The sequence below is a fragment of the Mustelus asterias genome, chromosome 26, assembly GCF_964213995.1.
Source record: "Mustelus asterias chromosome 26, sMusAst1.hap1.1, whole genome shotgun sequence".
Taxonomy (NCBI): Eukaryota; Metazoa; Chordata; class Chondrichthyes; order Carcharhiniformes; family Triakidae; genus Mustelus; species Mustelus asterias.
In genome coordinates this window covers 5,588,933-5,603,471 of record NC_135826.1, presented here as the reverse complement: position 1 = coordinate 5,603,471, position 14,539 = coordinate 5,588,933, and the positions used below count along the sequence as shown (strand labels likewise).

Sequence of the window (14,539 nt, the reverse complement as noted above, 5' to 3'; positions counted from 1 at the left end):
GTGTCTCTGTGCTGGTGGAGGGTGCAGGGGGCTGTGTGTGTCTGTGCTGGTGGAGAGTGCAGGGGGCTGTGTGTGTCTGTGCTGGTGGAGGGTGCAGGGGGCTGTGTGTGTCTGTGCTGGTGGAGAGTGCGGGGGGGGTGTGTCTCTGTGCTGGTGGAGGGTGCAGGGGGCTGTGTGTGTCTGTGCTGGTGGAGAGTGCGGGGGGGGGGGTGTGTCTCTGTGCTGGTGGAGGGTGCAGGGGGCTGTGTGTGTCTGCTGGTGGAGGGTGCAGGGGGGGTGTGTGTCTGCGCTGATGGAGGGTGCAGGGGGGGTGTGTGTCTGTGCTGATGGAGGGTGCAGGGGGGGTGTGTCTCTGTGCTGGTGGAGAGTGCGGGGGGGGTGTGTCTCTGCGCTGATGGAGGGTGCAGGGGGGGTGTGTGTCTGTGCTGGTGGAGGGTGCAGGGGGGGGGTGTGTGTCTGTGCTGGTGGAGGGTGCAGGGGGCTGTGTGTGTCTGTGCTGGTGGAGGGTGCAGGGGGCTGTGTGTGTCTGTGCTGGTGGAGGGTGCAGGGGGCTGTGTGTCTCTGTGCTGGTGGAGAGTGCGGGGAGGGGGTGTGTCTCTGTGCTGGTGGAGAGTGCAGGGGGCTGTGTGTGTCTGTGCTGGTGGAGAGTGCAGGGGGGGGTGTGTCTGTGCTGGTGGAGGGTGCAGGGGGCTGTGTGTGTCTGTGCTGGTGGAGAGTGCGGGGGGGGGGGTGTGTCTCTGTGCTGGTGGAGGGTGCAGGGGGCTGTGTGTGTCTGTGCTGGTGGAGAGTGCGGGGGGGGGGGTGTGTCTCTGTGCTGGTGGAGGGTGCAGGGGGCTGTGTGTGTCTGCTGGTGGAGGGTGCAGGGGGGGTGTGTGTCTGCGCTGATGGAGGGTGCAGGGGGGGTGTGTGTCTGTGCTGATGGAGGGTGCAGGGGGGATGTGTCTCTGTGCTGGTGGAGAGTGCGGGGGGGGGGTGTGTCTCTGCGCTGATGGAGGGTGCAGGGGGGGTGTGTGTCTGTGCTGGTGGAGGGTGCAGGGGGGGTGTGTCTCTGTGCTGGTGGAGGGTGCAGGGAGCTGTGTGTGTCTGTGCTGGTGGAGGGTGCAGGGGGCTGTGTGTGTCTGTGCTGGTGGAGGGTGCAGGGGGCTGTGTGTCTCTGTGCTGGTGGAGAGTGCGGGGAGGGGGTGTGTCTCTGTGCTGGTGGAGGGTGCAGGGGGCTGTGTGTGTCTGTGCTGGTGGAGAGTGCAGGGGGCTGTGTGTGTCTGTGCTGGTGGAGAGTGCGGGGGGGGGGTGTGTCTCTGTGCTGGTGGAGGGTGCAGGGGGCTGTGTGTGTCTGTGCTGGTGGAGAGTGCAGGGGGGGGTGTGTCTGTGCTGGTGGAGGGTGCAGGGGGCTGTGTGTGTCTGTGCTGGTGGAGAGTGCGGGGGGGGGGGGGGTGTGTCTCTGTGCTGGTGAAGGGTGCAGGGGGCTGTGTGTGTCTGTGCTGGTGGAGAGTGCGGGGGGGGGGGGGGGGTGTGTCTCTGTGCTGGTGGAGGGTGCAGGGTGCAGGGGGCTGTGTGTGTCTGTGCTGGTGGAGGGTGCGGGGGGGGGTGTGTCTCTGTGCTGGTGGAGGGTGCAGGGGCTGTGTGTGTCTGTGCTGGTGGAGAGTGCGGGGGGGGGGTGTGTCTCTGCGCTGGTGGAGGGTGCAGGGGGCTGTGTGTGTCTGTGCTGATGGAGGGTGCAGGGGGGTGTGTCTCTGTGCTGGTGGAGAGTGCAGGAAAATGCAGTGACTGGTTTTCCCAGGATGGTTCCTCAGCATCCTCCTCTGAGGTGGGCTGGGGTCTCTTTGCCCCTACTCCACTGCCTGGAGTTGCTAGTGCCTGTAACGGGGAGAAGAGAGATTTGGTTTGGCAGTAGACAGAATGCAAGATAGCATTTCACTGACTGAATGTCAGGAGGTGATAACTCCAGACTGGGTTGCTGGGAGAAGGCAATCTTGCCTTCCCCACAGGAGTGATCCCTATCCTCCCCAGCCAGCTTGACTGCATCCTCCCCCAAGGTAATAAACTCCTGTATATTGGCCAGCTTGGGACCTTTCCCTCCCGTTCCTGGGCAAGCTCGGCCTGCACGAAGACAAACGAATGGAATGCCATTCAAAGGGGCGGAGGTGAGGATGGACAACATGCCCACCTCCTGTATGTGGTGAGGCCTCTGTGGTAAGGGCTGAAGATGGAATTTGTGCAGCATGATGGATAAGATGGCAGTGTTAGTGTCCGTGAGTGCATTGGTGCTGCTATTTGTCCCCTTTTTATTGTGTGAGATCCCTGAGCAAAGTATCCCCTTAAGTGCATGATGCTATGATGTGAGGTGTGAGATCGGAGTGAGCTGAAGGTTGACTAACCCTGGTAGAGCGGACGCGATCATTCAACCTCTTCCTACACTGTGCTACATTCCGGGGCCCAACATACCTGTTGCGCCCGCCTCCCAGCCAGCGAGGTGAGGCTGGTGGGCTTCCTGATTGGGACATCCCAATGGGACATCCCATTGCTCATTAGCTCCTCTTATCAAAGCCTCGAGGGGGCCCGGGCTAAACCTCGGTGTGGCCTCTTTCTTCCTCTTCTGCTCCGATATCTCTGTGGGTCTCCTGGGGGCAGCTGGATTGGAGAGAGGGAGAAATGTGTGTGTTTGGGTGACGTTTGAACATGGCGACTGGACTTTCAGCTTCACCAGATGATGGTGGGGCAGGTGAATCCATTCTCGACCCACCTTTTGATTTGGACAGATGCTTGCCTATGAGTAATTAATTAGCTTCCGAGTGTGAATTCCCATCCCTCCGTCGAGCAGGAAACCTGCCGCAGAACCTGTCGTCATAGAACTTAGTTTCAGAAATGGAAAATTCCACCTGCGGGCACAGGTGTGTGGCGGATAGGAGGGTCCTGGGTGGGGGTCACTGCAGGCAGGGGGGGTTTGGAAGTAAGGGCAGGAGTCGGGGGCCCTTCCTTTTCAATGCTGGGCCCCTCAGTCCAGCATCGAGTGCCTTTGAACAAGGGACCCTCACCCACCTGGGAACCCACCAGCAAACAACCCAGCCGCAGTGGGATGAGGCTGTTCAGTGGGCAAGCTTTTTCACCACAGGCCTAAACAGGGTGAAGGTGGGAAAGTGACAGGGTCACCACTCACCATGCTCTCACCCAATTAAATGGCCCACCCCCGATCGCATATTCACCACTGAGAGGACAGAAGATTGCGCCTGGTTTTGAGAGGTGGGCTTGAGCTTTCTGGTGAATTCTCTGTCCGAACCTAACGGCATGTTGGTCCAAAAGGTTCATGGAATTCTTAATCGGTAATGCGAGACATGAATTGTAGTATTTTGCTGAAGTTCCTGGATGGGGGGTGGTACAGTGGTTGGCACTGCTGCCTCACAGCGCCAGGGACCCGGGTTCAATTCCTGCCTCGGGTCACTGTCTGTGCAGAGTCTGCACATTCTCCCCGTGTCTGCGTGGATTTCCTCCGAGTGCCCTGGTTTCCTCCCACACTCCAAAGATATGCGGGTCAGTTGGATTGGTCATGCTAGATTGCCCCTTAGTGTCAGGGGGATTAGCAGGGGAAATACATGGGGTTTTGTGGATAGGGCCTGGGTGGGATTGTGGTTGGTGCAAGCTCGATGGGTCAAATGGCCTCCTTCTGCACTATAGGGATTCTATTCTAAGTCTAGAAACCGATACCCACAGGATAAATATACATTTATACCTTCTTTACGTTGAGATGTTGGCAAAATTCTGGGCAACTGTTCGATTAAAAAAAACTGTTCAATAAAAATAATTTCAGAGAAGGAGAAATTTTGCTGGTAGCGGGAGATATCCTCTAATTGACTGAAGTACGCAGAAAGTCAGTGTAGCTGACCCCAGGATCTACTGATAAATAATTAGCCTCAGTGACAAATTCTGTTTGATATTGTTCATGTGAGGCTTCGCGAAACACGTTAAAGGTGCTATAGAAATGTAAGTTGTTGTCATCAACCACTGACCCCCATGCAGTAGACTACAGGGCAGCACAGTGACAGTGGTCAGCACTGCTGCCTCACAACGCCAGGGACCCGGGTTCAATTCCCGGCTTTGGATCACTGAATGTGTGGAGTTTGCACATTCTCCCCGTGTCTGCGTGGGTTTCCTCCGGGTGCCCCGGTTTCCTCCCACAGTCCGAAAGACGTTCTGGTGAGGTGCATTGGCCATGCTAAATTCTCCCTCAGTGTACCGGAACAGGTGCTGGAGTGTGGCGACTAGGGGAATTTCACAGTAACTTCATTGCAGTGTTAATGTAAGCCGACTTGTGACACTGATAAATAAACTTAAACTTAGCACACCGAGTGACACTTCTGCCCATAAGAAGATTCCTCTGCTCCGATTTTCAACAAAAAGCTTCAATGAACTCATTCAAAGAAGTGAAGCTGTAATGGTGCCGGGGATTATTGGTAATGGGTTAAGATGAAATTCCTCTTGTGTGCTATTTTAATGAAGAGTTGATGCTGTTTCAAATGAATGGATTTAATCACCAGAGAATTTATTACAAAGTGCGATTTTAACTCGAATGAGTCTGTGTGCTTTACAGAAGCGATTGATTTAAGGAGAGTGCTTTTCACTTCCTTTTATTGCAATTTCTCTCTGGTTCTGTTACATTATTCACGATTACATTCGTAATATTCAGTTCTGATTCTCCACTAACAGTTCCTGAAACCTCTCCCTGTGGGACTTGGCAGATGTCTTGTTCCACGTATCTCCGGGCCTTCCCAATTTGGAATGTTTCTTGGGATCTGGATGTGAGAGAGGAGGAAGAGAGCGAGCAAAACTAACCTTTAATCATTGATGTGTTTTGAGATGTTTTTAAGCATTTGGAGTGTTTTGCTCTGCAGTGGATAGGAGAGTGCTCTTGAAGTCAAGTGGATAACCTCGCAACTGAAGAGGATAATCTCACTATATGTCTGCCTCTCCTGGAGCAGATATATTGTGAGGTTATCCACTTTGGGAGCAAAAATAGGAAGGCAGATCACTATCTGAATAACCACAAATTAGGAGAGGGGAATGTGTGATGAGACCTGGGTGTCCTCATACACCAGTCACTGAAGGTAAGCATGCAGGTGCAGCAGGCAGTAAAAAAGGCAAATGCTATACAGGTCTTCATAGTGAGAGGATTGAGTACAGGAGCAGAGATGTCTTGCTGTAATTGTACAGGGCCTTGGTGAGACCACAGCTGGAATATTGTGCGCAGTTTTGGTCTCCTTATCTGAGCAAAATTGTTCTTGCTCTAGGAAGTGCAGAAAAGGTTTACCAGACTGATTCCTGGGATGGCAAGACTGACATATAAGAAGAGATTGAGTTGCTTAGGGTTGTATTCGCTGGAGTTCAGAAGAATAAGGGGAATCTCAGAGAAACCTAAAAATTCTAACTGGACTCGACAGGATAGATGCAGGAGGGGTGTTCCTTCGGTTCACAGTCTGAGGATACAGGGTAGACCGTTTAGAACAGAGATGAGGAGAAGTTTCTTCACCCAGAGAGTGGTCAGCCTGTGGAATTCACTACCACACAAAGCAGTTGAGGTCAAAACATTGGATGTTTTCAAGAAGCAGTTAGATTTAGCACTTGCGGCGAAGGGGATCAAAGATGTTGGGGGAAGGTGGGATTAGGCTGTTGAGTTGGATGATCAGCCATGATCTCCATGAATGGTGGAGCAAGCTCGCAGGGTCGAATAGCCGCCTCCTGCTCCTATTTTCTATGTAAGTCGAAACCCAAAGCTGCCCTGAGAATTGAACTAGTACAAGGTGGATGATTTTGAATGATGATGATTGGGTCTTAGAGTGGCTTGCTCTAGAAATGCATTCTGGGTGTGTAGCTGTGTCCTTTGGCCATGTTGGTGTCTGGTACCTCTTGGTGGTGCTACGGGTTATTCTATCTCAGTGGCATGAGCCCCGCCCCTACTAATGGATCCTCCATTCAAACTGTCACTGAGAAAATTTCTCTCTTTAAATTGAATCTTTTTAATTCCGAACAGCAGGGAATTTTACCCACATCTAAATGTAACAAAAGATAAACATATAAAGGTTTTTGTGTGTTTCCGTTTCATCAAAATACCAAAGGTTCTTCCAGATTCATGTGTTGTTTTATTTATTTTAAATCCCATTGATCTCTTTGGGCCAACATGTTAGGCCGGGAACAGAGAATTCACCCTAAGGCTCAGTCCCATCCCTTTTTGACATAAAGGGGAGAATTCTGTGCCCTTTTCTCGTGGCTTGCTTGGTCAGCCAGTCACCAACCTTGGGGCAGGGGAATGGATTTCATGTTTATCTCCTTTTATTGTGTTTCCTAGATGTATCGACCGTCCTAGCGCTGGTTCAAAAATACGTATCCAATGCACGTCTGGTGGAAGATTTTGGACACGAAATGACTTATGTTTTACCCTATGTTGGGGCAAAAGATGGCGCTTTTGTGGAACTCTTCCAGGAATTGGACAGCCGTCTCTGTGAGCTCGGAATTTCCAGCTATGGGATCTCGGACACCAGCCTCGAAGAGGTGAGCACACCGAGGGATGGACTGAGATATGATGATGGTCCCTCAATGCCTCATTTGGTTTTTTGATGTTCTCATGCCAGTGTCCAAATCTCTTCTTGGCCTTATTGCTCCCCATCCCTCTAACCTCCGCCCATTCTACAACCCTCAAGATCTCTACGTTCCTCCAATTCTGGCCTCCTGCCCATCCACTGTTCTCTTTGCTTTGGCATTTGCAGCTTTGCCTTCAACCGTCTAGGCCCCAGGTTTGGAGTTCACTGCTAAACCTTCCCAGCTCACTACCACCCTCACTCTTTCTTTCCTCCTTTTTAATAAGATGCTTATTCGAAGCTCCTTCACTATCAAGTTATCCCCGCAGGTAGCTCAGTGTCAAATGTATTCATGCAGCCTCTTTAATGAAGTGGAATGTCCCAGAGCACTTCACAAGAACGTTACTTTGTTTTCTTTAGAGAGAGAGAGGTGGAGAGGGGGGGGGGGGGGGGTTGGTTTATTGGGTTGAGGGGTAGAACAATTTCCCACATCAGGCCCCTTCATCTTGAGCTCATAGAATCCCTGCAGTGCAGAAGGAGGCCATTTGGCCCATCACATCTGTACCAACCACAATCCCTCTCAGGCCCTATTCTTGCAACTCCACTCATTTACCCTGCTAATCCTCCTTATACTAGGGTCAATTTAACATGGCCAATCAACCTAACCTGCACATCTTTGGATGTGGGAGGAAACCGGAGCACCCGGAGGAAACCCACGCAGACACGGGGAGAACATGCAAACTCCGCACAGACAGTGACCCAAGCCGGGAATTGAACCTGGGACCCTGGTGCTGTGAGGCAGCAGTGCTAACCACTGTGGCCCCACGCCGACCTAATTATTTTAAATTTCTGCCTCCTGATTACCAGACCTCCTGTGAATGGAAACAGTTTTTCCTCATTTATTTAATTTTAGTTTAAGCATATCTTCACGCCCACACTGGTACTTTTGGAGAATGGGGGGGGGAGGGGCAGACGCTACGCTACCACTGTGCCACAAGGCCTCGGAATAGCACCCACTTCCTCGGGCCTGCCACATAACTGCAGTGTCTCAAGGCTGGTACCATTCGAGCGAATCTCTCATGCACCCTCTTCAATGTCTTGATATTCAGACTAATGAGGCATCTATACCTGGTCGATTATTTTTTTTTGGCTTTGCTTTGTGCTGGAAAAGTGGATTGGAGGAAACTCCCTCGCTTAGGTTCCTGCAACCTGCAGACCCTGGAGATATTTGCCTTGTCAATCTGGACTGGATTTGAGCCCAAAATGAAAAGACCAGCCGGTCACTAACATCCAATTTCCATGTTGACTATTAACACCGGAGAGAGTTAGAAAGTCACAGGGTTGAAGATCAGATTGGAAAGGGAGTTCTTTGGGAGAGGGTTCACAGTTTGATAACTCGCTCACTGGCTTCTGATAGTTGATGCCATGCTGTTTGTGCATTTACTCATATTACTGCTGTTTGTTGTCACATTTAATGATGTACAACAGATGGATTAAATTACAGCGCTGTATCTCCAACATCTAAAATCTATTATCCCATACTTCATCACTTTTTAAAATCTATTGTCTTTCTTGAAATTGACAACATTTTCTGTAATCTGGCATAGTTTGGTAACTCTAACTTCTGATCACATGGTTCTGGGTTCAAGTCCCACTCCGAAGCTTAAACACAAAATACAAGGCTGACCCATCAGCACAGTGCTGAGGGATCACCGCGCTGTCGGAGAGTCGGTGCTGAGGGATCGCCGCGCTGTTGGAGAGTTGGTGCTGAGGGACCGCCGCGCTGTCGGAGGGTCAGTGCTGAGGGACCGCCGCGCTGTCGGAGGGTCAGTGCTGAGCGATCGCCGCGCTGTCGGAGAGTCGGTGCTGAGAGATTGTCGGAGGGTCAGTGCTGAGGGACTGATGCGCTGTCGGAGGGTCAGTGCTGAGGGATTGCCGCGCTGTGGGAAATGCCATTTTTTTATATGAGACATTAAATCCAAGGCCCACCTGTCTGCCTGGGGCGTTGTAAAAGATCCCCAGCACTATTTTGAACAAGAGCAGGGCAGTTATCTCCAGCATCAAGAGCAATATTTCCACGAAAAGGTCATTGTTGTTTATGGGAGTTTGAATCATAGAATCCCTACAGTGCAGGAGGATGCCATTTGACCCATCGAGTCTGCACTGACCCTCCAACAGAGCATCTTACCCAGGCTCGATCCCCGTAACCCTACAAATTTACCATGCTATTCCCCCTAACCTACACATCTTTGCACTGTGGGAGGAAACCGGAATACCCAGAGGAAACCCACGCAGACACAAGGAGAATGTGTAAACTCCACACAGACAGTGACCCGAGCCCAGAATTGAACCCGTGTCCCTGGCGCTGTGAGGCAGCAGTGCTAACCACCGTGCCAAATTGGCTGCCTTGTTTCATATGTTACAACAGTGACTTAAAAGTACTTAATTGGTTATAAATGCTTTGAGACATCCAGTGGTTGTAGAAGTTCTTATATAAATGCAAGTCTTCCTTATAATCGATACAGTTGTAACGTGTGGTATGTCTTCTAGATTTTTCTCAAAGTGGCTGAAAGCACAGGAGTGGACAATGATGTTGCAGGTAATTTAAAGATGATCATTTTACATTTTCCAATCATTCTCAATCACTCGTCACCAATATTTCTTCTATTTAGGAAAGCCTAGTTAAAGGCCTCAGGGCTCGCCCCCAACTCGTGTTGAGTTTTGGTCAGGGTGGCAGTAGAGATGTTACAGCCAGACTTCAATGTCTCAGACTAAGGCTAGGGCAAACAATAACTTGTAACAAAAAGCAAATCAACATGTTGGAGCTATGCTATATGTCTTTGAATTGATGATGTCCCGTTTGCCAGAGATACATTAATTTATATTGCCTCTTTAGATACATACATGTACATTTTGATGTACAGTATATGCATGATGTGCTCTAAGAGTAGCAAGCTTGAGTTGGAAAACAGGACTTGGGTTCTCAAAGCTCACTACACCTGGGGTTTTCCATGTACCCTTTCCAGATCTGTTGTGTTGCCATGGTTAGTCAGTAACTCCATTTTCATTGTATCGTGCTGCTACCAACATCGTAGTCGGTGAGCTATTTAGACTTTGTTATTGGCATTGCTAGCACTGAATTTGGAGGCAGGCCTGTATGAGTATTGCATATACCGCTCTGCAGCAGGACCAGATGACCTAGCTGTGACGTCTACTTTACCTCTCCGCTCCTGCTTGGAGATCTTCCCATTTAAGAATCTGGGGCATCTGCAGCGTCGGACAGTTTTGCTTAATTACATTCATCTGAGTTGCTGAATGATGGAGGGTGGTTCAAGGGGGATGGGGGAAGGAATATGTTAAATCATCAGGATTGCAAGTTACGACTAGCATTTCCTCTAAGGGGTGTGCACCGACACAGCAATCCAGAATGTACCATACGGGTTGCGCACAACCAGTGTTCACTTTCAGATGGTGCCTGCTAGGGCAATATTAAAGGGACCATGCAGTGCAGCAAACAGGCTCACTCACAGCCAAGGATTAGTCAGGAGTCCGTTGTGTTTGTAGCAACAAGAGTTTTGGTTCTGAGGCGGGATTTCGTGCTGGGCCAGATTTGGCTATTTGTCAATTATTGGAGCAAATGGAGGTCAGTTTTTTCGAGTCAAACACTGACACGTGATCTGGATCCATCAGCTGAAAGGGCTTCCGTTCATCCTCCACACCACCGTGAACTTTCTTGCAGTTTGATTTACTCCCGATTTATTTGCGTCACTTTTCAGAATCCTTCACCATTTTCCTTGAATCTTGCAGATGGAAACGTCCCCATTAGAAGAGTCCGATGTTCAAGGTCCAGTGAGCACACACTGCAGCCGGTCAGTGAGGAGGGAGATTTCGAGATGCCTGACCCAGAACCCGGTAATGTACTCAACAACTCTGATCGCTTTTGGGGGCAAATTGTTGCAAGTTGCCGACCCTCTGTCCAACTAACATGTTACTAAACTACACGGGCTGGAAAGGAGCGAGCGTTAATACCCAGGCCATTAGCTCTTTCCAGCTGGGGTGACGGTCATGGTGGGATGTTGGGCCATTGTGATCCTGATCTCCTGAACCTGACACTATCCCGTGCTGACATTGGACTTGACAGCGTCCCACTCTCAATGCTGAATAGTCTTGTCAGCGATTACTATCCAGGCTCACAAACCAAAGCAGCAGTAGCCAAGAGGGAAAGGAAAGGGGAACACTGAATGGAGATGAAGGAACGACCCACACTCCTTGGAAATCCATTTCAGAATCCAAAGGGCTTAAGTTTAAATTTTTAAAAGTTTATTTATTATTGTCACAAGTAGGCTTACATTAACACTGCAATGAAGTTACTGTGAAAATCCCCTAGTCGCCACACTCCGGTGCCTGTTCGGGTACACTGAGGGAGAATTTAGCATGGACAATGCACCTAACCCGCACATCTTTCAGACTGTGGGAGGAAACCGGAGCGTCTGGATGAAACCCACACAGACGGGGAGAATGTGCAAACTCCACACAGACAGTGACCCAAGCCGGAAATTGAACCCGGTTCCCTGGCACTGTGAGGCAGCAGTGCCGACCACTGTGCCACCGTGCCGCCCCAGGGAAGGCAATGGAAAGTCTTGCTGCTCTGATCATTTGGCAGCACGAGCAGCAACAACGCTGGAAAATGCTGAGCACAGCATGTGGACAAGAAAATCTGAGGAGGGGGTGTGGAGGAGGAGATTCCTGATCTGGAACGTCCCTGGAAACATCTCGGTGGCCAGCCGCAGGAAGTTCTAGTCGGAGAGCTGCCCTCACAGCCAGAGAGTCTAAAAACAGCAGAGTAAAATGGCAAGAAGTGAAAATGCTTCATTAAAACCTTAAGGATTAATCATAAAAAGAATGCGCTGTATTTTTCCCAATCGCTCTGGCTATTAGTATCCAAATTTCACATGAAGAATGCTGCTAAATTTAGGGGCCTCCACCATTTTTGTTCCAATTGTGGTAAAAGTGCGTGCCTGGGAATTTGGCACAAGTTCAAGGTTATGACATGAAGCTTATTTCCTAAATGTTTTTATATTGAACATAATGTCTCTCTCTTTTTCTAATGCTTTCCAAATGCCAGTAAAAAGGAGTATCCGAACGAAAGGTATGACTTAATATGAATTGGTTACAGTTGTCATTGACATCAAACTGTTAGGAATGTGCACAGAACCTGAAAGGGAAGCTGCTTTTATACAATCTTAGAATCTCTATGGTGCAGAAGAGGCCATTCAGTCCGTTAAGGTCTGCACCAACTCTCTGACTGAGTATCTTACCCAGACCTCCTCCTCCACCCTATTCCCATAACCCACACATTTCCCATGGCTAATCTCCCTAACCTACACATTTTGGGACAATTTGGCATGGCCAATCCACCCAACCTGCATGTCTTTTGGACTGTGGGAGGAAACTGGAGCACCCGGAGGAAACCCACGCAGACACAGGGAGAACGTGCAAACTCCACACAGGCTGTGACCTGAGGCTGGAATCGAACCTGTGTCTCTGGAGCTGTGAGGCAGCAGTGCTAACCACTCTGCCACCATGCCATCCCTTTGAGCATAGAGCCTCCTGTATTTGTCTAATACATAAATTAATTCTTTTTAGAGTAATATTTGAGCAAGAAATTGATCATCAGAGACAGGTTTAAGGTTGTGTGGAATCTGTGGTCTGTGCTGACCTCACTGATCTCAAATGGGACTGACACAATTAACAAAATATATACATAGCAACCAAATACACCAAACACTCGGAAGGTTAGACGGCCTCCCAGATGAGATCAAGATCCCGCTCCAAAAGTTCCAGCCTTCTCTGTCCCTGGTTTAAAGAGAAGAAGCCTGACCAGGGATTCCCGATCGTGATTTCATTGGAATCTGCCCGTGTGTAGCTGACTGTGACATTCCTTATGGAAACTTGATGTTTATCTTGCCTTTGAAGGATGGCTGCTTTGGGAAGATCTGCGCAGGTGCCTGGGAGGAGAACATTTGAAGGGCACTTTTTTGAGACACTTTTAAGTTAATAGTTTTCTTAACTGCACCTTCGGCACTGAACATCTGAGCTCGGTCCAAGAACAAAACCACCAGAGTACCAGTCAAGATTACTGAGGGGAATTTTAGAAGCTAAAACAACACAAAAGGAAATCAGTTAGTGTTTAAGAGCGAAACATGCGGATGCTGGAAATCTGAAATGAAAATAGGAAATTGGATAAACTCAGTGGGTCTGGCAGCTTCTGTGGAGAGAGAAGGGGGTTAATTTTTTTGAGTCCAATGTGACTCTTCTACAGAACTCACTTATTGTTGGATGATTTACAATCTTCGCTAACCTAATTTTCAGCTCCAGGTTGCGGTTATTTTATAAGGGTAAAATCTTCACCGTTCCATAATAAAAGTTTGCTTTGAACCTTTGCTTAGATCCCAAGGAGACAGATGTCATGCACAGTGTGGAAGGCAGAGGATCATACCAGTTACGAGGTTGGCAGCTCACCAGACAACAGTTCCATTCCTTGTTCGTCAAGCGTTTTCTTTACGCCTGCCGCAGCCGCAGAGGAATCTTTGCTCAGGTACTTTTAACTGCCTGTGCAATTGAAATGTGGATTTTTTTGTTTTTACAGTTTTTCCACCTTCACTCCTTTACACATGCACACAATACACGTACCCACTCAGTACACATACACTCAAACGCACATATACACATCATACAGATATACATACACACACACTCACCACCGCCCAAAGTGGCTAACTTTGTTCGGGTGCAGTTCGACATGTTCTCACTATTCGTGGCTTCCAATCCCCCGCCAATGTAATTGACCCTTTTTTAATGACAATCGGAAGATGTTGAGTTGCGTCAAACCATTATCCGATGGTTCAAGGTGAAGGCCGACCACCTCCTATCCTCTTCACACAATTAGTGATGGAAATATCTTGATGGGTTGGCCAATTCTCACATCCCCCACCTCCCTGCCAGAAGCCGTGGAGTTGCTGAGATACAGTTCAACCATTGCCATCTGGTGCCCCGTGCATGTGGCCATCTGTCAGCTGGGCAGTGATCGTGGCTGGGCTGATCGACAGTGCGGGTTACATGCCCAAGCTCACCCGTCATCACTCAGTGTCACATGCAGACTTTCTGGAGGGATCAATGAGAAGTGACCCAGTGCTTAAACTGTGGCTGAGTTTTCATCTTCGTAGCTCAGAGGCCGATTTCTGGTGTTGACGCTGCTGGGATCCAGGTTAAAATGCAACCTAAAGAAGATTAATGTTTTGTTCCTCTGGTGGGTTTAGTTCGATGTGGAGATGCCGGCGTTGGACTGGGGTGAACACAGTAAGAGTTTTAACAACATCAGGTTAAAGTCCAACAGGTTTATTGGTAGCAAACACCATTAGCTTTCGGAGCGCTGCTCCTTCGTCAGATGAAGTAGAAATGTGCTCTCAAACAGGGCACAGAGACACAAAAATCAAGTTACAGAATACGGATTAGAATGCGAATCCCTACAGCCAGCCAGATCTTTAAGATACAGACAATGTGGGTGGAGGGTGCTCCCTCCACTCACATTGTCTGTATCTTGAAGACCTGGCTAGCTGTAGGGATTCGCATTCTAATCCGTATTCTGTAACTTGATTTTTGTGTCTCTGTACCCTGTTTGAGAGCACATTTCCACTCCATCTGACGAAGGAGCAGCGCTCCGAAAGCTAATGGTGTTTGCTACCAAATAAACCAGTTGGACTTTAACCTGGTGTTGTTAAAACTCTGACTAGGTTTAGTTCGGCCAGTTTCAACCTTGTTCCTGTGGGTCCACAATAAAAAGCTGCTCTCGGTTCATGGGGAGGCGATGGCCTAGTGGCATTATTGCTAGACTAATAATCCAGATACTCAGCTAATGTTCTGGGGACCTGGGTTCAAATCCCACCACGGCAGATGATGGAGTTTGAATTTAATTT

At 49.3% G+C, this 14,539-nt stretch overlaps 1 protein-coding gene across 1 annotated transcript in view; it reads left to right on the top strand.

The window, feature by feature from the left end:
- LOC144479438 (phospholipid-transporting ATPase ABCA1-like) overlaps positions 1-14,539 on the top strand; it is a 174,324-nt gene that overhangs the window by 111,497 nt on the left and 48,288 nt on the right. The window contains exons 25-28 of the mRNA XM_078198097.1: positions 6,335-6,537; positions 9,114-9,162; positions 10,371-10,475; positions 13,013-13,161. Coding sequence (XP_078054223.1) covers positions 6,335-6,537; positions 9,114-9,162; positions 10,371-10,475; positions 13,013-13,161 — 506 coding nt within the window. The remainder of the gene's footprint in view (positions 1-6,334; positions 6,538-9,113; positions 9,163-10,370; positions 10,476-13,012; positions 13,162-14,539) is intronic.